This window comes from Stegostoma tigrinum, chromosome 9, assembly GCF_030684315.1.
Source record: "Stegostoma tigrinum isolate sSteTig4 chromosome 9, sSteTig4.hap1, whole genome shotgun sequence".
Classification (NCBI taxonomy): domain Eukaryota; kingdom Metazoa; phylum Chordata; class Chondrichthyes; order Orectolobiformes; family Stegostomatidae; genus Stegostoma; species Stegostoma tigrinum.
This window is the reverse complement of record NC_081362.1, coordinates 1559060-1583155: the sequence shown is the minus strand read 5'-3', so window position 1 is coordinate 1583155 and position 24096 is coordinate 1559060. Positions and strand designations below refer to the sequence as shown.

At 37.9% G+C, this 24096-nt stretch overlaps 1 protein-coding gene across 7 annotated transcripts in view; it reads left to right on the top strand.

The window, feature by feature from the left end:
- The window catches only part of wdpcp (WD repeat containing planar cell polarity effector), a 152240-nt gene that overhangs the window by 42141 nt on the left and 86003 nt on the right, over positions 1 to 24096 (top strand). For all 7 annotated transcript variants that reach the window (XR_009446117.1, XM_059648302.1, XM_059648303.1 and 4 more), the window contains 8 exons: positions 1086 to 1169; positions 4729 to 4773; positions 5612 to 5662; positions 7335 to 7405; positions 7656 to 7715; positions 11499 to 11613; positions 13116 to 13249; positions 23723 to 23914. Coding sequence is in view for 6 of the 7 variants with exons in the window: in XM_059648302.1 (XP_059504285.1) it covers positions 1086 to 1169; positions 4729 to 4773; positions 5612 to 5662; positions 7335 to 7405; positions 7656 to 7715; positions 11499 to 11613; positions 13116 to 13249; positions 23723 to 23914 (752 nt within the window). In the remaining variant the exon portion in view is untranslated. The remainder of the gene's footprint in view (positions 1 to 1085; positions 1170 to 4728; positions 4774 to 5611; positions 5663 to 7334; positions 7406 to 7655; positions 7716 to 11498; positions 11614 to 13115; positions 13250 to 23722; positions 23915 to 24096) is intronic.

Here is a 24096-nt window from a genome sequence, read left to right as displayed (position 1 = left end):
ATTGTATCAAAGGGACAAAAAGGTTTAAATGAAATTAATGAGTTCTGAAAAGTTAATTTTAAAAGATATGGGGATATTGACCCAATCTTCTTAAGTGCTCTAAGAGTCTACCATCTTAGACCTCTGTTTACTGATTAAAAGAATAACTTGACATCAAAGTGTTTTTGCTTGGAAGAAGATAACAAATTAGGACCATAGTACAAGAATCTTTCAACGCTGTAGTTGTGAGGCAAATCCAGATGATTCCCCCTTTCAAAGTTTCATCACAAAGCCATCTGCAAGTGGGAAAACATGTACACTTTCTTTGTTTATTTTTGTAGACTTTATATAACCTTTTGTTGTCTAACCACAGGATGTTAAGCAGATAGGCAAAAAAAGGTTCGGCAGTACTATTTCCAAAAGAGTGCCACAGTTTTCCCATTGTGTTGGCTAACATTTATTAAGTAGAATTACGTAGAAAGTGCTGATGAAAAACTGGTAATACAGCCCAACTGGCACTTGCTAGTATTTAACGTATCACAGCAGTGCAACCAAGCAGCTGAAGGATTGAAAATACACCTATAGGCTATTATGTAAGAAAACCACTTCTACCACTACTCTGTGCCATGAGTGGCACACAAAGTTGAGTTACTGTAAATAGCTGAAGTTTCATATAGTTCATTAGTCTTTCCAACTTTCCCAATATTTAATAAAGCATGTTAGAGTCAGACTTTAAGAACTGTTTCTTACGGGTAGCCACTACATTAATTAAAGTGTGAAGTCAATAAACTTTCAGTCTCTCCCAAATGCAAAGAATTATAAAGGCAGCACATGGAATTTGAACCATTGGTTAATGGGTTTCTCAAACAGTGCTGCCTTCTGGGGTTTCCTCGTAGACCTAGCGCATAATAGCAAGTCCTGTGGGGAGGCGGGGAATAAACTGCTGTTCCTTTTCTGTCTTTTTTAAAGCTAATATGTTGTTGACACATTTCATCTTAAAGTATAGTTCATGAGGGACCATTTTACAATTCCACTTGCAGAGAAGTTTAATTTTATGCTTAATGGAGGCTAATTAATTTTCACACATTGTGTTGTTTCTTTTACAGAGCTGAGCTCCAACTGCCATCAGATGTCTGTGTGCCTGGCTGAGCTGCACCTGTGGTCTATGAAGAATGCCTTACAAGTCAAGGGTAATTGAGTCTTGCCAAGATTTTCTAACTTCTTTTGATTTAAACCATTTTATCCCTTCCATTCTTGCATCTAGAAATACACCAAAAAATTACTATTCATACATTTTTAAGAAGCATTATGTGATAATGGTTTTTGTTTTGCTGTTAACATAATGCGTTATCTATTATATGTTCATTTAAAGTGAATTTATATTTCAGTACACTGGTAAATTTTATTTTATACTGAAATATTTTAAAAACCAAATGCAGAAAGAAATTGCATCTCTTAATGCAGTTTGTTTGTCTGTATTTTCACCAATTTTAGAAATCTAAATGTTGATTTAGGTTTATTGAGCTGTTAGAGCATTGCACATAATGCCAATCAACTGGTGAATAATAATGTCTTCTTTATTACAGGTGTAATATGAGCCAAGATGTACAAACTATTTAATGGTGTTTAGGGGAGGAGGGTGGCTGTTCAGATTGGAGGCCTGTGACCAGCAGTGTGCTGCATGATCAATGAGGGTCCACTGTTGATTGTCATTTATATAAATGATTTGGATGAAAATATAGGAGGCATGGTGAATTAGCTTGTGGATGACACCAAAATTGGCGGTGTAGTGGACAGTGAAGGAGGTTATCTAAGATTACAATAGGATCTTGATCAATTGGGCAGGTGGGCCAAGGATTGGCAGATAGAGTTTCATTTAGGTAAATGTGAGGTGTTGCATTTTGTTAAGACAGACCAGGGCAGGACTTACGTAGTTAATGGTAGTGTCCTGGGGAGTGTTGAAGAGAGGGACCAAGTTGTGCAGGTTCATACTTCCTTGAAAGTAGCATCAAAGGTAGTCAGGGTGGTGAAGAAGGCATTTAGCACACTCTGCTTCATTAGTCAGAGCATTGGGTACAGAAATTGGGATGTCATGTTACGGCTGTACAGGATATTGGTATGGCCATATTTAGAGTACTGCGTAAAATTCTGGTCACCTTGCTATAGTAAGGAAGTTATTAAACTGGAAAGGGTGCAGGAATGATACTGAGACTGGACAGTTAGAGTTTTAAGGAGAGGCTGAATAGACTGGGACTTTTTCCCTGAAGCGTAAGAGGCTGAGGGTGTCCTTACAGAGGTTTTGTAAAATTATTAGGGACATAAATAAGGTGAATAGTCAAGGTCTTCTCCCCAGGGTAGACAAGTCCAAAACTGGAGGCCGTAGGTTTAAGATGAGAGGGCAAAGATTTAAAAGGGACCTGTGATGCAACTTTTTCACATGACAAGATGATGCATATATGGAACAAGCTGCCAGAGGGAAGTGGTAGAGGCAAGTACAATTACAGCATTTGGAGAGGTACATGGATAGGAAAAGGTTTAAAGAGATTTGGAGCAGATGCACACAAATGGGACTAGCTCAGTTTAGGAAACCTGGTCAACATGGACAAGCTGAAGCTGAAGGATCTAGTTCCATGCTGTATGACTCTAGGCAATTCCGTTTAAATGAAAAGCTTCACGGCGAAGCTTTGATCAACTTGTATCATTATTTTTCAGGATGTTTGATACAAGTGGAATCTGAATTCATATTCAACATATGTAGAAACAGCAAATAATTTTCAGTTTGCCAATATACTCCCCAATTCTGTCTCTGTATCTGTATGTGGAGATCCCCCAGAAGTCAGTGACTGTCAATAGTGTATGTTTCTATGTCCCAACCAAATAAGCACTTTTTTTATGAGATCAAATAGGGTCTCCTTGAGTGAGGACATATAACCAAACCAATGTTCAGCAACAATGACGTGTACCAGAACTCAGTATAGCCACGTGGGCTTTCCAGTCAGAGTAACTTATGATGCGAGATGTGCCTTTAAGAAGAATTTGCCTGTCATGTTTCTTTTGAAAGCAAGGGTTATAAGTTTGGAGATGAGCTGTCTGCTCTGAGCCTAACAATTGAGCTAATTTTGTTTTTTTTAAAAAGCAGACAAAAGAAGTATTAGTAGATGGAGTCAGGCTCCCACAGAACCAGATTTTAGTTTCGTTTTCAGTAGTTGCTGGGGTCTTGAAACTTGGAAGCTGTTATTCCTTTCTCTCATACAGTTAAACGCTGGAGTTGTCTTTGCTGCGAGAATTGTGTGGAAGACAGTCTATCTTAGTGAATTTGCCTTTGCCAAGGGTGTGATTTTGGGATGTTACTATATTAGAACAGTTACTGTTTAGTAGTGAAATAATTGATTATTCTGTTAAGTTTTCCAATAGAGTTATTGTAATTCTTTTGTTTGTATTTTAAGTATAGTGTAAGAATAAAGCATGTTTTGCTTCAAGCTTTGTAGATTGACCAATCAACTTGCACCTAGAGCACAATGTCGTATACTTGCCTTTAAATATAAGAAAAATTTCAGGTCTAGGCTATCTCCTTAACGTATTTCAAGGGGGTTTAATCTGGTCCATAATACTTGGATAATAGCAAGGTGTGGGAACAATGTTAGATTTCTTCTTTTCTGTGAGAGCATTGATATCAATTGCAAAACACTTCTTCCACTTTGGTGAGATCAGTTAATTCGTGCAGCCAGAAAGAAGGGAGAGGATTGTCTCATCAGTAAAGCTCACCAAGAATTTTTTTAGCTGTCTTCCACTTAAGAAAGTTGCCACTTAATAATGAGCAGCATAGAGGCTCAGTCGTTAGCACGCCTGACTCACAGGACCAGGGACCTGAGTGGATTCCACCCTTGGGCAACTATCTGCATGGAGTTTGCACATTCTCCCTATGTCTGCGTGAGTCTCCTTCAGGTGCTCTGGTTTCCTCCCACACTTCAAAGATATGCAGATTAGCTGGATTGTCGATGCCAAATTATCTGTAACGTCCAGGGATGTGCAGGCTAGGTGGATTAGCTATGGTAAATGCAGGGTTATAGGGATAGGATAAAGGGGTAGATCTGGATGTTATTTTGTTTGGAGCGTGGGTGTGGAATCAGTGGGCTGAATGGCCTGCTTCCACACTGTAGGGATTCATCATTTTATGATTACAGCAGTGCAAAGCATTTATTTGGTTGTTGATCTAGAATTTTAGATTTTTTTTCAGCCTTCATGGAACAGTGCAGACAGAAAAGCAAAAGTATGAAAAGCTTTTAAAATGAGAAAATACCATGTTAAGTAACAGTAGCATCAGTCAAAATTTGTATAACTTCTCAAAATATTTAAAAAAACAAATGGATATAATGTTTAATTGAAGTGTATTTAGTGTTTGAGCTGGATTGTGTCCTGGTGTCTTTATGGCTGTAATATCTACACACTAGTCCTGTCAATGAACTTACTTCAGGGTATATTTAAATTATTGCAAAATTCAAGTGTAGTAAATGTTCAATTTTTGATGTGTATTGGAGTTTCTAAGAATCAACATTAAAAATCTGTCATTTCCTGTGAATTTATCTGTTTTTGGAAGTTGATTTTAAAAAGGTATGTATTACCTTTATTGCAAGCAAATAAAATCATTTGGGAAGTTTGACCTTTATAATATCAAAATAATATTTAATCCCAGAAAACTTTGGCTGGTCTTTAAATTTTATTTATTTTCTTTTTCAAATTGTACAACAGATACAGATATCGGCACCTATCAATATTATGATAAGAGAGAGGCAGGTAGGTTTACATTCACATTTATATTATTAGTAACTATGATAAAAATGTGAATCGTCTTAATACAGTAAAAATTAAATTCCATATTTTTATGCCAAAATTCCAGCAGAGGGCATCAAAATACAACTAATATAAATACAGAGAAGTACAGTCTTTATGTCCTTTGATAAGTGACTTAGAACATTTATTGATCTTGGAAGACTGTTTGCTAGATTTAATGTTCTTCCATTTGAGAGTATTAAGATGGAGGTCTGTGTTAACATGCTGCAGAAGTGAAATTCAACTTTGGTGCAAATACAAAATGTGTAGTTGTGAATTAGTTGGTGTGTTTATCACGCAATCAACTGGTTACTGGCCAAGTAATACATCCTTAAAGTTAAATTTCATTTCCTTGTTGATTGTGATACTGACTCTACATTACTGGTGACAGGCCGATTCTGCTTCCGTACTGCATTTAAGATTCATGGTAATATAACACCTTAACATCTGAGATAATAAAGTGTGAAGCTGGATGAACACAGCAGGCCAAGCAGCATCTCAGGAGCACAAAGCTGACATTTTGGGCCTAGACCCTTCATCAGAGAGCTCTCTGATGAAGGGTCTAGGCCCGAAATGTCAGCTTTTGTGCTCCTGAGATGCTGCTTGGCCTGCTGTGTTCATCCAGCTTCACACTTTATTATCTTGGATTCTCCAGCATCTGTAGTTCCCATTATACCATTATCTCTGATACAACTATAACGTCTGCCTGTTTTTTAGCTGTACAAATCTTTTTTAGTGTTAACTTGCACTATCATTATATCTCATTTATTTATTTTCATTTTTGTCATTTGAATTCCTTAAGTGTCACCATCAGATTGTTGTTACCTGGAAGCAAAGCAGCATATGACAGAGGGTAAGTAAAGCAGTAGTATTACAGAATGTTATTTAAGATCTTAATTGAAGTAATGTGTTTCCACCATTTCTGGCAATTATGAATCTGGTTCCTCTGCATAGTTATCATCGCTTTTCTCCAATTGGCTCAGCAACCTCTTAGAATAAAGAACAGTTCTGACAAAAATGCACTGAATGCTAGTTGTATAGTCTACCTGTTCTCCTTGGTAAGAGAATATTACCTTAAATCATGGATGTTCAGTTATCATACTAAATGCACAAGCCATTTCTTTGCTAAGCCCTTTTGTTCTGAATATCCTCCTGAATAAAATAAAAACCAAAGAATCTATGTGTCAATCTTAATAATTCCTTTCAAGAAGGGAAGCAAACATTTTTATACTAAGATGACTGACAATAATAAATAAAGTTGAATAGCATTTCATAGTTTTAAGCAGCCCATGACTGCTTTCACTTCATTCCAGTTAACAAAATCTAACATATAACCATATCAAAATGACATTCCTTAATCATGATGAATGTCACTAATAATTCCAATAAGAAATTCAGCAGAAGCTGTTACCAGAAGAGTGGTGGGAATTTGTGTCTGGACCCTCAACTGTTGTGTGAAACTTACTGTTAAGAAACAAATTGGGTCTCAGTCTATTTCAGCCCCGTCCTGCCACTAGCCTCTTCAGCATAGGCAGCACGTACCAATTGGCAATACATTGTTATATAGGTATGAACCAACTTCGAAGCTCTAAAGACCATGAATCACCAAATTTTAGTCTTACCTTAATTTGGATACAAAATAGAAAGTTTGTAAGTTTCCAGTTTCCAATAAAAGTATATTGTCTGTCCGCTAAAGTCTATCCTGCTCCTGTTTTGCTTTACATCTAAAGCTAATTTTCTAGCTGTATAACACTTTATTAATTTCCAGATTATTTTCGCATTGGCTCATAGGATCATTCTGTACAGATGGAAGCCCTTCCGCTCTTTGTTCCTCCATCAGCTTTTAATGTCATCTTCTAGTTTTTTTCCATAGCTCATGATATTTTCCCCTTCAAGTATTTATCCAGTTCACTTTGGAAAATATCTCTTGAATCTGCTTCCAAGCTTTTAGCTTGTGGATTCCAGAGCACAATTCACTGTGTTTTTTAAAGAAAAGCCTCATTTTCCTGGGTTTTTTTCTTTTGCTACTTAACTTAAATCTGTCCTCTGGTTACTCCCATTGCCATACTTCCAATGAGTTTGCTATTTAAGATAAAGACAAGAAGAATTTGTTTTCTGTCAGTGTTGTGAATGTGTGGACCTCTGTTCTCCAGAGAGTGGTGGTGACAGACCATTAAAAATTTTAAGGCAGAAGCAGATACACCTCTGAATAACAAGGTGGCCAAAGGATTTTGGGGTAAGAAGGAAGTATTCTTGAAGGCACAATCCAAATAGCTATGATCTTTTCAAATGGCAGAGCAAGCTCAAGGGGTTGAGTGGCCTGCTCCTGCTTCTAATTTGAATGTACCAATTTTGTTTATTAACTGATTTCATTAGATAATTTGACTTCTTATTGTGACCTTAGATAATAGATTTCATTGTCAAGTTCAGCTTGATCACTAATGCTGCCATAATAGAATGATTCGAGTAAGTTGTGTATAGACTTCTCACTATATTAAAAATTATGATCACTTTTTCTTTGTCAGCTCGTGAATACTTGTGGACACCCAAGAATAGACGTCCAGATAAACTTCGAGACACCCTCAAGGAGTTTGAGGTACTTTCTTAGTTGCAAAATTGACAGTAAACAATTGTACCCCTTTATTTATCTTCCAGCAACTTTAATTTTTGTAAAGAATTGGCCTACATGGAGGTCATAACCAGCCTCTAGTGCAGTGGCATGTTCTGAAACAGTTGCATCTTTGTTTTTGAAAATGCGAATCTTATCTGATTGGAAATCAGAAACGCTTTACCCATCGGTGACAGTGCATTCGTCTGACATAGCCATCTGTGTGCTTGTCCTTCAGGAGCTGCTGCAGTGCAGCCGTTGTGTGCTGAGCAAATGGAAGGACAAGAACTTCGGTCAGGTATACGTTTCAATGATAATCTTGACATGGTAATTAAATTGAAACTTGCAGGGCCTGTCTTTTACAGTTAAAAATAATGTATTATATATTATGACATGAAATATAGATGACAGCGTCTATTAAGCTTCATATCACCTAAACAATCCAGGTAATTTATATATACGCTACATAGGTTAAAAGTATGCAAATATTTTTAGTGTTATAATAAATTATATTAAACTTTAATTCTAAAACCATTCCCTGACTCTCCAAGAATAATTGAAACAGATGTTTGCTTCAGAAGGTTACATTGTTTTCAGTTTGTTGCATGGAAAAAGGTGGGTTGATAAGGAACAACCACCATGGGTTTCTAAAGGGAAACCCATGTTTAAACTAATTTGCCAGAGTTTTTTGAAGCAATAACAGTAATGGTCAATGAGGGTAATACTGTTGATGTGGTGTACTTGGACTTTGAGAAGGAGGTTGATTCAATGCCGTACAAATGGACTTGCGAGAAACAAGGTATAGGCAGGATGAACACAGCAGGCCAAGCAGCATCAGAGGAGCAGGAAGGCTGACGTTTTGGGCCTAGTTCATCAAACAAAATAGTAAGTAGCAATATGGATACAGAGTAATGATCAAAGGGTATCTTTCAGGCTGGAGGAAAGTTTCTGGTGAAGTTCCCCAGGAATTTATATTGGCAACAAACCAAAGAACTGTAGATGTTCATAATTAGGAACAATATCAGAAATTGCTGGAAAAACTCAGCAGATCTGGCAGCATCTGTGAAGAGAAAGCAGAGTTAATGTCTTGGATCCAGGGACCCTTATTCATAGCTGTTTTTCAGAAAAAGGCACATTTTTATCCAGAAACAAGGATGGCACAGAGATGTATTTCCAAGTCCGGAGAGTGAGTGGCTTGGAAATCGTTGTGTTCCCATGTGTTCACTGCCCTTCTTCTTGTGATAGAATTTGTAGGTCTGGCAAGTGCTGTCAATTGAGCCTAGTTAAGTTGCTGCTGTATGTCTTGTAGATGATATATGCTGTTGCCATTGTGTGTCAGTGGTAAAGCAACTGAATGTTGCAGGTGGTGGGTGAGTGCCAGTCAAGTGGCTGTTTTGTCCTGAATATAATGGGGAGGGACAAAACTATCTCTAATAATCATTCATAACTGAAAAGAATAAAACCAGCTCAGAGAGGAAAGAAGACTAAGAGATTAAATTATGTACCTGCATCTTGAACAAGTACTTAAAATTTAGTGAGATGGAGAATTTAAAAAATGCTGTTTAATTGAAAATAAGAGGTTTTAGGGAAAGGATGAACAGAAATCTTGCTTATTAAAATTTACGGTAATAGTTAAGTAGCACTGCAAGTTTTAGAATAATTTCAGTAAGATTGTGTTCTTCAATGCTGCCAGGGCCCGCTGAATTGAGGAAGGCAGGGATTCATCAATACTGGAAGTGACCAGCTCTACTCCTTTTGACATACAGGGTTGAATATAGGGTGGATGTGGATAAAGCCATCATGAAGGCTGAGACAGCAAATGCAATCTCGAGCTAGTGCATTAGAAGGCAACTGATATGAGGTAATAGTTTCAGAGCTAGTAGGAACTGCAGATGCTGGAGAATCTGAGATAACAAGGTGTAGGCTGGATGAACACAGCAGGCCAAGCAGCATCAGAGGAGCAGGAAGGCTGATGTTTCGGGCCTAGACCCTTCTTCAGAAAAAAAATATTTTTTTTCTGAAGAAGGGTCTAGGCCCAAAACGTCAGCCTTCCTGCTCCTCTAATGCTGCTTGGCCTGCTGTGTTCATCCAGCTGTACACTTTGTTATCTGAGGTAATAGTTCTTTGTTCAGCTAGTTGTTTTGATTCAGAATGCATTGCCTGAAAGGGTGGTGGAAGCAAATTCTGTAATGACTTGTAAAAATATTTAAGGGTAAAACTTTATAGAGCTGTGGGGAAAGAGCAGGAGATTAGGCTGATTGGATGTTTCTATCAAAGATCTGGCTAAGCTGTGAAGGACAGTATGGCCTCTATCGTGCTGATTCTTTCAGCAATTTTTTGACCTGTAAATTTTAATCACTTTTAGTCTAATTTCAATACCTAAAATTTAGGAATGAATTTCAGATATGGAACATAAAACAAAGAACTACAGACACTGGAAAAATGAAGCAAAACAGAAGTTGACTCTGTCTCCTGACAGACCTGCTGAGTTTCTCCAGCAATTTCTGTTTTGTCCTAGATGTGGATCACACGGCCTTATTTTCAGATTGAACCTGAACTTGGCAATATGAAGTTATAAGGAGAAATTTGGTTGTAGTGGATTGGAAAATGTGTTAAAGTGTTTGTCAATAGATAGACAATGGGAAATCTATTAAAAACTCGCCGTGTTTTTTCAAAAGAAAAACATTGCTTTAAAGCAAAAATGCCCAACAGGAAAATTGAGAGACCTTTGAATAACAACACAATTTAAAGAAGTAGCGAAAGAAGAGGATTGTAAATGTGTCAACAAAAGTTATAAACCTGAGAATTGGAATTTTAGAATTGAACAAAAGGATGATCTGGAAATTGGTAAAGATGGAGAGAATAAAATATGAATGTAAACTAGCAAGAAACATAACTGATTGTAAAAGCATGAGGAATTGAGAGTAATGAACTAACATGGACTGAGATTGGTGAAAGCACAGAGAAAGAATAAATGTATCATTCTCACAGTTGGCAGGCTGTGACCAGAGGAGGACTGCAAGGATCAGTGTTTTGGGCCCAGCTGTTCCAATCTGTATCAGTGATTTGGGTTCAGGGATGAAATATAGTATTTCCAAGTTTGTGGATGACAGAAAACCGAGTGAGTTGTGAGGGAGATGCAAAGAGGATTCAAGGGGATAAAGACAAACTGAGTGAGTTGGCAAGAGCGTGGCAGGTAGAATATAATGTGGATAAGTGTGAGGTTATCCACTTTGGGAAGGTGATCAAAGGTGCAGAGTATTCCTTCATGGTGAAAGATTGTAAAGTATTGATGTTCAAATGCAAGTCAATGTCCTGGTTCATAAATCATTGGAAACTAATTTGCAGGTGCAGCAAGGAATTCGGAAGGCAAACAATATGTTAAGTTTATTACGAGAGGATATGTGCACAGGAGCAAAACATTTCTGTTTCAATTGTACAGAGCACTGATAAGACCACGCTTGAGGTTACTGTGTGCAGTTCTGGCCCCCTTCTCAAAAGGAAGGATACACACAGGGATACAATGGGAATTCACCAAGCTGATGCCTGGGATGATAGGATTGATGTATGAGGAGTGCTTTAAGAGACTGGGCTTGTATTCTGACAAGTTTAGAGAAATGAAAGGTTCACAGCAAATTACAAAATGCTTAAGTTGAAATACATGGGCAATAAAGAAAGAAAGAATGTTTCCCCAGTCATTTAGGATTGAGAGGAGCTGGAATTTCTTTACTCGGGGTGGTGAATCTTTGAAATTCCCCATCCTAGAGGGCTGTGGAAGTTCAGTTGTGAGTAGGTTTAAGACTGAGAGTAGTAGATTTATGGTTACAAGCAACAATGTGTGATTTTGGGATCGTGTGGGTTTGTGATAATGAGATTGTTGATTTAGAATGGTGGATCATGCTTGAGGGGCTGACTGGCCTACTTCTGCTATGTTCCTATATCCTGGTATAAAAAGAACTGTTTTGCAAATGCTAACCTAACTTTAAAAATTCTTAATGGAGCTTTGGTGGTGATAAAGAATGCATTTTTCAGCATGATGCTTTCAACTGATATACTTTACATCATGTGCTGTGCCTTTCAGCTTTTCTTCAGTTCAGGTGTACTGGTGTCTTTAAGCCTCTCTGGGCCACATCTGGAGAAAGCCATGATCGACAGGACCTTAGTGGGGAGGTTCATCTCTGACACCATCTATGATGGTAATTGTATCCACATGAAAATCAAGGTCTAAAATAACAGTGACAGTTGAAAAATGATGTGACAACAGATTTACTAATTAGTTTCACTCGGGACTTGTAAAAGCAGCAAGTAACTGCATGTATTGTCATAGTTACAACCTTTCACTTGTAAATTATGAATATACTTTTGTATAGAAAGCTTTCCAGACCTTATTTTCAACATGTATTAAATCAATTTTGAAAAGTTTCACCTTTCTTCCACAAAGCTCCTTGTGGTTACATTAATAAAGGCAGATTGTGGAACATTAAATTCTTTAAATCCAGTTTTTATATGCTGTAAACACAAATTTACTACTTTTGCACTTAGTTCCTTGTATTACGTACAATATTCAAAAAAGGCCATTTAAAATCCGATTAATAGGGACTGCTTTTGGAGAAACTTATTTAAAATGTCTAAGGCTGTTTTGATTGTTTTCTGATGAACTATTTAAATGTGTTTCTACAATTGCACAAAGTGTGCCTTAAATAGGGAAAGGTTTGCAAGAAAAAAAAGAGCTTTAGTTGTGAAGAACAGATTTTTTCCCAGTTATTTTAAATCTATTTCTTTGAGTCACTGACCCTGCTCCTGTTGTTAAGTTTCTTTTTATTTGCCTTTCAAAACCCTTTACAATTTTGAATGGTTCTATTGAATTTCTCCTTAAATTACTCTGCCTTAAGGAGAGCAATCTCAGCTTCTCTAGTCTCTTCATGTCATTGAAGGCCCTCATCTTTTTCATTAGCATTTTTGTGTCTTGCATGTTTCAAAAGGTTTGCTTTTTAACCTCTGGTTTTGTCAAAGGATTTTATGCGGTGTAACACTATGGCATCTGGCTCAAAGTACAAGACATTGCCATTTTTAATCAACAATTGATGAAATATAATGAACAGTGTTCTCCCTATGAAAGAGAGTATAATGTCAACTCAAAAATGTTTGTATTTCTCCTTTTGAGCAAATGTGTTCTGTGTCACTTTGCAAATCTCATTGGCACAGATTTAGATGTGGATAGTATTTTTCTAGTTGCTGGTCTGGAATAAAGTTAAGTAAGGTGCTTCTCTGATGATGTTTTTTCTAGAGCTCGATTAATAATTGTATGTTTACAGTTCAGTATACCAAACTGCAGTGGCTTTAGTATGACGGTAGATATCAGATATTTATTTGCCAAGATGTGGAGAAGACAAGCTTCTCCTGGCATTGCATTCATCACAAGTGGAGCTAAAATAAGTTGCCAATTCTCTGGTCCCCATTTTTTTACAACTGCCAAAGATTAATTCTTGTCCCCAGTATTATTTTAAAATCGTACCAGGTAATATAAATTTCCAGAAGGGCAAAGGCTATATTACCAGGAAATTGACAGTCAGTTTCTAAGGTCAATAAAGTTATTAACACATATCGGGAATCAAATTTTAGAGGAGTCAGACTGTTAAAATGCACAGGTATAGAAAATTAATGGATCTCATTGATTAAATCTTTGTTGCTTGTTTAGCTGTACTTGCAGACAATTTTATGATCATAACTTTTCTGGAGTCCAGCAAACTTTGCTTTGTTCAATTAACAAAGAAACAGAATTCTCCAGATGTTGAGAGAAGAATTGAAAAGCTATCCTCTTCTGATCTTAAGGTATGCGGTTATTTTAGACATTTTTATCTATTTTGACCTCATTAATTTTATCCTCTATGTGCTATCCGACTGAATGTGCGTTGGTCAAAATCACTGGGGAAGTGTCCTGCCATGGCATTAAACTCCTCAAAGCACAGTAAGAATTGTTTGTTGTTTGCTCATTTGAACCTAGCTTTATCACATTGCATAAACAGAGACAATTTGCAATATAGCTTTCATTTAACATCACTGGTGGGAAAATGTCTAGAAATAATAATTCAGGACAAAATTAATAGTCAATTGGACAAGTGCAAGTTAATTAAGAAAACATAGTATGGTTCTGTTAAGGGCTTATCCTGTTCAACTAATGGTGCAGATTTTAGGCAAGCCAGTAGAAACATTTCATAAAGACACTTGCTGATGTTGTAAAAGGCAATTGGCCTGAAAGTGTTAACTCAGAAACTTTGGAACAGCTCTGCCCATCGATATATGAATGACTGTCTTTGTCTTTGTCAATGGGAAGTACTAGTCAATTCTAGTTTGTTGTTAGTTATCAGTTATTTCTGAGTACAACAGCACTGGCAGCAGATTTTCCTTAAGCCTCAGCAGCCCAAATCAGACAAAAAGTTTTTAAAAAGTGTTTCAATGAAGAATTAAATGGAGTTTCAATAAAGCTAGGAAGGAACAGATCACAGTCAATATCCAGGAAAGAAACAGTCAATGTTGTGTTGCTCATAAATCCTAGAAGGGAAGGTAGTAAACAAAATTATTTGTCATTATTCTGGGCCAAGAAGCAGCAGAAAGGCAGAAACTGGTCAGCTGCAGTGAAACCAAGTACTATTTTGATCCAAATAACTTTTATTTTTATTGCCAACAACATCTTCAAAAAAGGATCATTATTTAAAATTTCTTTTTGGTGAAAAGTAATGGAGAGATAGAATAGTATCTGTCATTTTACACTAAAGGGTGTGCAGGAGTAGAAAGACCTGACTGCACAGAAGTCATTAAAGGTGGCAGGGCAGATAGAAAGAGCTGTTAATAATGTATATTCTAGGCTTCATAAATAACGTTGGCGAGGGAGAAATTAAACCTGTTCATAAATGGATCGAGGACCAGAGTGCGCAATTTTAAAGTATTTTACAGAATAAACAAATGTGAGGGGAGTTAAAAAATGCCTTCACACAGCAAATAGTTAGGAATGCACCATATGGAAATGTGGCTGAGGCAAGTTCTGTTGAGGCATTCATGGGGGCATTGATGATTTACTTAGAAATAATGTGCGTAGTTACAGTGAATAGGAAAGAGATTGGCTGAGAGAGCCAGTGCTGATATGGTAGGCTGAATGGCCTCCTGCACCAAATCTGTGATTCTGTAAAGGGATAATGGTAAACTTAATCTACTACCATTGTATTGTGGGTTACCAAATGGGAGAAATTGCTAGGGGCAGATAGAAAATGATGGCTTGAAAGAGTCAACTCCAAAGCTTTGAAATTGCTCTACCTACTGATATATAAATAACAGTCCATTTGAAGCACTAATTAGTTCTAGTTTATGATTAGTTACTGTACAGTGTACTGCTATGTAGCACAGACCTAGATACTATCTCTTAGGAGAAAACCATGTCTCTTACTTGGTGTCAATGTAGTTAGAAAGCTCCAAATAACCTGTTAATTTACTATTATGTGATAAATTACTTCTTGTTACCCAAGCATATGTCATTTCTGAGTTATTCATGGCTAATCCTTCACGCTTCACAACAGGAAACCCCATGGACTAGAATTACAAGAAAAGTCATTGGAAAATAAGGATTTGAGCACAACCAGATGCCAACTGGAGGCATCTCTTAGACAGATGTGATGGATATGGATTTTCAAGTATTATTTGATAAAAGCTGCACAATAAGCCAGTGGGTGAAATAAGAGCTTATGGAATGAAAGGGTCAGCAGCAACATGGATATGAGACTACCTGACATAATGGGAAATAGAGAGTAGTGGTAAATGGATGCTTTTGGACTGGATGAAACTTTGTAGCAGAATTTCCAGGGTCTTTGATCAGACCTTTGCTCTTCCTGATACGTTAATGACTTAGACCTTTCAAAATTTGCAGATTATATGAAGCTCGAAAGCATTGTGAGCTCTGAGTTAGGTAATGTAGAACTTCAGAAGTGCTTACAGAGGTTAATGGAAAATGCTAGGATAACTGGACCCAATGCTAGGGTGATAGCCACATGGGCAAGTGAGTTAGAAGGGAACTAGCAGCAAAGGGTGTGGGGAAGATGAAGAAAGTAAAACTAAAGAGGAGCTGCACCACCACCTTCTTGACCAACTGCAGACTGTCAACAAACTAGTGATAGCCACATCCTGGGAATGAATTAAAACAAACTGAAAGGTGGTTGGCAAGGGGCTTAGAGGAGGAAGCAAAGAAAGAAGGAAGGAACTTGTGTGCAATGGAAAACAATATAGGATTTGAGTTTTGTGCTCTGTTAGTGCCCAAGGTTCCGATTCATACTACATTTATTGTGCTGGTCACTGCCTGCTAGCAATCACAGAAGGCCTCCAAAAGACTCAGTTCTGCTTTGAAATTGTTCATAGTCCATTTGAAGGCAAACACAACATTTGCTTCATGCAGCCACTTACTGTTAAGTAGCTGGAACTGTCTAGATGCTCTCTTCATCCTCTGTCAGCAGTCCTTAAAAGTCAAAATCTTATTGAAAGTATTAAAATTAGGCTAAGAGGAGAGGTTCCTGTGGGGACAATGCTCTTTTACAGATCAGCTAGTAGCAAATCCTGCTGCATCCATCTGTATGCCTGAAAATTTACACCAGTTTTAAAAACATATATTGGCTGACTTAAATCCTTTGACCTCTTTTTTAAAGAAATTAACAACCTCTATACAGGACTTAATCTTCAGTAGTGTGAAAAACAACAGAATAATGTCAAACTTTTAAAGACAATTTTTGTTACAGAACTATTTGTTATTGAGTGATTTTAGAATTTAAAAATAACTACATAAAAGTGTTGAGAAAGCAGCTACTGATTTATCTTTTTGGTCTAAACTTCAATCTCCCTTATTGTTAAAGAAGTCAATGAGAAAAGAGATGAGTGAAAAACAACTGTAGTAAAACAAACATATATAGCAAAGCAAGTGCTGATTGAAGACATGATGAAAGCATGCAGCTTCAATAAATATTTGAGCAAAGCTATTTAGAATATATCTGCTTTTCATTAGGAGCAGAACAGTGGGATGTGGCAAATAGCTGGCTGATGTAAGTTAATACAGAAAGTGTGAAGTGATTTTTTTTTCAGGAAAAAAATAAAGAGATAATATAAAACAAAGGGCACAATTGAAACTTGGAGAAGAGAAGATTGGGAGGAAAATTGGTAGAATATTTCAAAATTTTTGGTATCTGAACAGGCCAGATGGGATAAATGTTTCGCCAAACTGGTGGGAGATGAAGAATAAGAGGTCCATTTCAAGGTAATTGTCAGAAGAGGCAGTGTTGGCATGAGAAGATGTTTTTCTTCTTACAGCAAGTGGTTTGGATCTGGAATAGATTGTCTGACTGGTGTAGGCTGGTCAATTTAGACATTCAAGGGGTCCGTTGGATTATTATCTGAAAAGGAAGAATGTATAGGGTTACAAGGGGAAGATTGAAGAATGACACTAGCTACTGCAAGATGATATTAATTTGGGTGTCATAGGACCCAACTTGTGTTCTTGTAGCTGACATTGTGGTGTGGGCAGTCCAATATCAGTGCAGTACAGGGTGTATGGTGAGGCATTTACGGGTTGGTGGAGTGCCTCCAGATCCCTGATCTCTGGATGCAGTCTCTGATTTGATGCAAAGTAGATGAGTTTAACAATCATACATACAACCAAGGAAACCTGTAGTTCCTTGCTCGTGGATTCCTTCAAGATAAGCAAAGTATTAATGGACAATGGAAATTCCCCTGAATAATTCTAAGTACTTCACAAATGAAGATGGTTGCATATTTGATGAACCCTGGATAACATTAATACTTCATTTCATGGTTTGGATTAGAAGCTTTAGAAAAAAGACTTTTTACCCCCTTCTTTCAAAGATGTTGACATTTTCTTGCAACTAGAATCCCAAGAGGTGCCATTGTTCCCACTACCTGTCAGAGTACCATTTCTTGGGGTGAGCCATTTTACTGGTTGTTTATAAGCTATGGCCACAGTGAGGGAAATGTAATGGGATTACCTACTACCATATGGATTCAGTGTTTGGAAACTAGTCATTCTTTCTGGCTTAATCAAATGGTGTCCAGGCCACAAAGGCTGTGTTGGTTGTAAGCTGCTGAACAAACTGTGGGAGTGGGACGGTGGGCTGTGGTCCAGAACTGGAGGCTGCTGCAAAGTCTGTGGGACTCTCCAGACTAGAGCAGTGGACAACCAGAAGGAGAGGTCAATACACATGCAAAACATTCAAAGATTTGAATGAGGAGACTTTTTCAAAGATATGAAATAAAACCCAAGCTAACAGAAAGTTTAGGTCCAGTAAAATCCAGGATGGTCAGTCATGCTGATTTTTGGGATGCCTTCCCCAATTCAAAGGCAATTAGGTTGAGAAAGCAGCTACTGATTTACCTTTTCGGTCTAAACTTCAATCTCCCTTATTGTTAAAGAAGTCAATGAGAAAAGAGATGAGTGAAAAACAACTGTATTGGGGCACCAGTCCTTTAAAGATAAAGATCCTACCTCTAAGAGCTGCTAGCCAATCAGAGGATTGATAGATCTTCAATCCCAGAGCACCACCAGGAGCAGTAACTACCACGGTAGAATTACAGGCGGCTCCCCTCGTTATTTGTAGTCCTTCTTTCACTTTTTTTGTAAGAAGTAAAACCCATTTATTTTAAATGGATTTTCTTAAACTAGCAGAAAGATAAATTATGCATCTTTTAAGTAATGCTGAGAAACATTTATACTAATACTAAGGGATCATAAGACTACAAAATGTAGGATCAGAAGAAGGCCACTCAACCCGTCCAGTCTGCTCCATCAGTCATTAAAATCTGTCTGATCTGACAGTTCTCAAGTCTGTTTTCCTGCCCGTTCCCAGTAACCCTCACTGTCCTTACTAATTAAAAATCTGTCTGTCTCAGCCTTGATTATACTTAATTACTCAGTGTCCACAGCCCTCTGCAGTAAATAATATATTTATATACCCTATGCCAGTTTGCCTATGGCTCAGGTAGTAATCCAGAGATTATTAGCTTGTAAATTCTGCATTTTAATTTGGCTCTTAACTGTTCAAGTTCCTTCTGCAGAACCTCCTTTTTCCGTAGACAATATCTATGTTAAATTTCCATACATAGCAGAATCTCGCAGTTGGGATGTATCCATGACATCCACTGTGGCGTAAGTTATGACAGGGCACAGCAGCAGCTGGCAGTGATGGTTCCAGCCTCCAGTAATGTTCCCTTGGGCACTATTATTGTGAGATTGAGAAGTGACAATGAAATTGTATTAAAAGCAGTATTTATTCTGTTAGATCAATTTATAATCCAGTCTGGGGAGCCAGCTGGCTCACTTCACTGTTGATCAGATTGGTGCCAACAGCAGGAGTTGAATCCCCATTCTAGCTGAGGTGGATTTGTGACTAGCTCCCACCCATGGCGGAGATTGTGACACTGTGGATCAGAGCTATCTTTGGGCAGAGAACTAAGATGTTGTATTATTATTTTATTATTTGATAATTAGAGTATTGTTGTATTTAACATTGAGATGATGTGTCTATAATGAATTACAAGTTTTCTTGTCATCCCAGAGAATTGTATTATCAAGCTGCATTTTCCCCCTTTTTGACAGTGTCTTTTTGAATGTGATTCCTGATGCCTGGTGGCTGGTTCTGCGTGGAACCCAAATGATTGCACCAGGATGAAAATCAGTCTGGTTCTACAACAAACTGGGAATCTGTCCTGCCGGATTAACAATCAGTCACTGACATGCTATTTATTGACACTGTGTGACCAATGTCTCGGTGGAGGTCTTCTAAAATTTGCTTTCCAAATCCTTCATTGTGGAGATGTGATTTATTTATTTAGTTGGTTTATTTGTTACAAAATAGAGGGGAAAATGTTGAATAGTGTTGCCACTCTCTGGTGCCATCTTCAAATGCAAAAAAATAAACCAAAACGTAGAATGTAAAGGCAGAGAAATAAGAAATAAAAAAAGTGTTCAACTTTATAGGCCTTCTTGTTAAGTATGCTGCCATGGACCATGGACCTGCTGGCCAGACACGAGTTGCTTTCACTGCGCAGCCACCACTGGAATGAATGTCACCTCTCTGCAGCCCCATCTCCCCTCCACCAACAGGATAGTCATAGTTGTAGAGATGTACAGCACGGAAACAGACCTTTTGGCTCAATTTTTCCATTCCAACCAGACAGCTTAAATTAATCTAGTCCCATTTTCCAGAATTTGGTCCCTATCTCACTCACCCTTTCCCATTCATATACCCACCCAGATGCCTTTTAAATGTTGTAATTGTACTCGTCTCCACCACTTCCTCTGGCAGCTCATTCTATACATGCACCACCTTCTGCGTGGAAGAAGTTGTCCCTTAAGTGCTTTTAAATCTTTATTCTCTCACCTTAAACCTGTGCCTTCTAGTTTTGGACTCCCCTTACTCTGGGGAAAATACCTTGGCTATTCACCCTATCCATGCTCGTAATGATTTTATGAACTTTTATAAGGCCACCCCTCAGCATCTGACACTCCAGGGGGAAAAAGCCCCAGCCTATTCAGTCTCTTCCATTAGTCAATCCCACCCACTCTGGCAACATCCTTGAAAATCTTTTCTGAATGCTTTCAAATTTCACAACATCTTCCCTATAGCAGGGAGACCCAAATTGAGCGCTGTGTCCCAAAAATGCATCCCTCCGATGTTCTCACACTGCCAAGGGAGCAGCCACCTTGAATTCACAAAGCACTGACAGGGCAGTAGCATGTATATCTTGAGCTGTATAGTGTATAGTTTATTTTCAAAGCTCTTTTCTTGAGCAACTGTCAACGCAAGGATATGAGAGAAAGGGATTTTGGGCGTCTGTAAAAATGAGCAGTTATGTTGTTTCGGATTAGTTGTCATCAACAGCCTCAGCAACTTGAATATACAAAAGGCCTTTAATGTTCCATGGCACTTCATAGGAGTATCTTCAAAATGTGATACTGTGCCACAAAGGGAGTTAGTAGAAGGCATAGTTTTAAAGAAGATCTTAAGGTGGATAAACTGTTGGAGGATTGGGAGGATATTCAGGAGCATAGGATTCTGGCAGCTAAGGGAACAGCCAATGGTGGATTGAAAGATTGAAGTCTAACATCCGTGGTGGGGAAATTACTGGAAAAACATTTTTGAAGGATATAATTAATCTCGCTTGGAGAGGCAAGGGTAATGGTTGAAGATTGTTTCTGTGACTTGTGTCCAGTGGTGTAATCACAGGCTACTGACACTGTCTACACTTCACATTTCCTCAGGAAAGCAGCCAACATAATCAAAGGGCCCTCTCACCTTGGTTATATTCTGTTCCATCCTCTTCCATTGAGCAGTAGATACAAAAGTTTGAAAACATGGACCAATCCCACTTATTAGACTAATGAACAGACCTCTCATTTTGAGTTGATCTTTCTCTGCACCTGCTCTGTAGCTGTAATATTATATTCTGCACTCTGTTCTATTATCCTGATGCACTGATGTGAGAGATGATTTGTCTGGTTAGCAAGCAACACCATACTTTTCACTATCTCAGAACATGTGACAATAATAAATTAAAACAAATCAAACCAAATCAAAATCATTAACAATCTAGACATGAATGTAGGAGGTTTAATCAGTAAGTTTTCAAATGTTGCAAAATTTGGTCATGTGGAAAATAGTGAGAAGGATAGCTTTAAACTACACGACATATAGATGTGCTGGCCAGATGGTCCGAACAGTGGCAAATCAAATTTAATCTTGAAAGATGACTAGTGATGCATTTTGGGAGGACTAACAAAGTGAAGGGATACATGATGAATGGTGGAGCTCTAGGAAGCCCAGTGGGGATTGGAAGGACCTTGGTGTGCATTTGTCCATAAGTCCTTGAAGGCAACAGGATGGGTGGATAATGTAGTTAAGGAGGCATATTGGATATTTTCTTTTATTAGTGAAGGTACTAAATAGAAGAGCAAGGAAGTTATGAAGCTGCATATGATATTAGTTAGACTCCAGCTGAAGTACAGTGTGCAGTTTTGGTCACCACACTATAGGAAAGATATAATTACACAAAAGATGGTGTAGAAGAGATTCCCCTGGATGTTACTTGGGCTGGAGTGATGAAGAGAGACTAGATAGGCTGAGGTTGTTCTCCTTAGGGCAGTAAAGGTTGAGGGGGGTCCTGATTGAAGTGTACAGAATTATAGGAAGAAACCTTTCCCTTTAGTAGATGAATCAACAATTGAGGGATAAATTTAAAGTAAAGAGCAGGAGGTTTAGAGGGATTTAAGGAAGAATTTTGTCAATCAGAGGGTGGTGGGTATCTGAAATTCACTGCCTGAGAGGGTGCTAGAAGCAGTGACCATAACAACATTTCAGAAATATTTCAATGAACAGTATATAATTGGAAGAAATTGATGCTCAGCCAATGTTAGATGTTGAACAAACAGCATGATGCACCTGAAACAATCTAACGGTGAAGAGAGGTTTTTTTTTAATCAGTTCCTGGAACACAAAAGTTACCAGGTGTAGAAATTACTTACATTTGCTCATATTGTGTAATAGTCAGTTTTGATTCTCTAGCCCTTTAGGAATTTAAATAAGGATTAAAACTGTGTGTAATGTTTAGTTCAAGCTTTGCAAAACTACTTTGTCAAAGTTGTCATGATATAATTACTTTTTGCATTTTTAATAATTAAATCTATATTTTTAAACTGTATAATGTTAATGCATTATTGGACTTGACTAATTGGTAGTTTATGGAGATGCTATCATCCTAATCCTTCCTGTGTCTGATAGGTGGAATGCACATTGAACATTTATTGTGTTGAGAAAATTCAAGCAATTGGGATAAAATCTATGTAAGAAATGAACAGTAAAGTGGTTTAGATAACTAACCATATGAATTGAAAGCTTTGAAAAGTCCGGTTAGGTGGACAGCATCAAAAGTTTTTCTACAATTTGTAGCACCTTTTTTGACGTTCATTCAAGGGGTTTGAGAGCAATAATAATATGACTGCAAATAGAGAAGACCTTAGTTTAACAGCATAAACGCAGCAAAGGACTTTCAGCCTTAACCCTGCTATAATGGCCTGAGACAAGTAGTGAGATCACAATTTGGATGAGCGTGATTATTTGCTAACGACAATACATAAATGGAGCGGGTTCTTAACACTGCACGCACTCTGGCATTATCGCATTACTGGGATCCTTTGTTGCTTCCCAGACAGGAATATAAAAGCAATCTATCCCATAGTGAAACTGGCTCCAGAAGCATTTCCCTGATAAGGGAAACCCCTGCCCTTCATGAGTGCCTGGTCCAGTGAGCTTAGCTGTATGGCTAATCCTCAGAAAATGGTTTGATTATTGCTGACCAGAAATAGCAAAATTGTATTTCTTCTTGCTATCAAACTCTATTAATTCCTTAGGTGGGTTACAGCACAATTTCTCATATGACATGTAGGTGATACAATTTTTGTATTTTAATAATGTTGTGCTGACAACTTTTTTTTACAGAGGTACAGGAGAAAAACTGAAAATTATAATTTTAAATGTAGTACTAAATTCTGACACTATATTGTAACATCAGAACACTTGCCAATTCAGTACAGCCACCATAAGTTTCCCTAACAATGGAGATTTAGGTTTTTTTTTAAATACATTATTCCATCTTGTTTTTTTAAATCAGGGATTATCATCTTGAGTTTCTGCCTAAATACAGGGCCAACCCACAGTGCTGCAATCACTAGCGGTAGTGCAAGATGGAGTTAGGAAATCCACCCCAGTTGGAAAAGGGATCAAACCCCATGCTGTATTGGCATTAATCTGATCCACAACGGCTGTCAGTCAACTGAGCCGACTCGAGTTCCTGAGAATTCCCAAGTTGTTGTGGCAACGTACACCTTGATGTGCCATTTCTAGCTGAGAGCTATGGGCAGAGAGGCTCCACTTTCTTTCTATCAAGCGGCAGAGCAGGAATCCTTCCCCGTTACTGCCTGCTCTGGGTGGGAAGGATTTACAGGTTGATACTGAGCCAATTTGGCGGTGTTATATAAACGCCTTCCTCAGACATCAGTTCCTGGAGTGGGACTTGATCCTGGATCTTCTGCCTCAGAGGCAGCAACACGACCAATCTAATCACAAGACCCAGCTCCTGGGTTAGATAATTAGTAAAATAAGATTAATTATACTGAAGCAAAGTGAAATCAGGAACCATTTTATTATGCGGAATATTTCAGTATAAATCCAGTGGTTTTAACATGTCAGTTTTGTTTCTTTATAGATTTCTTACATCAGTTTACCAGGCCCTACAGGACGGAGAGTAGAACGCTGCTTAGCCATTAATTATATACAGGATATGGTGATCTGCTGGTGGAAAACGGTTCGTGGAGATGCCTGGCCTTGGTCTCCAATATCTAGTGAATGTGACAGAGCTAATGTGGTGTTGTTGAGCTGCACAAATGGCCGACTTGAGGTAAAATATTTTAATACCCAAATTTACAGTGAATTGAATATAATTTATATTATGTGATCCTTCTTTCCCCTTATATACTGGGCCGATTATACTATTTGTTCAGGTCTTTTATTCAGTGTACATAGGGAAATTCCCTAATTATTTTCTTTATTTTGTTCCCTACTTTAGTTGCCTGTCAGGCG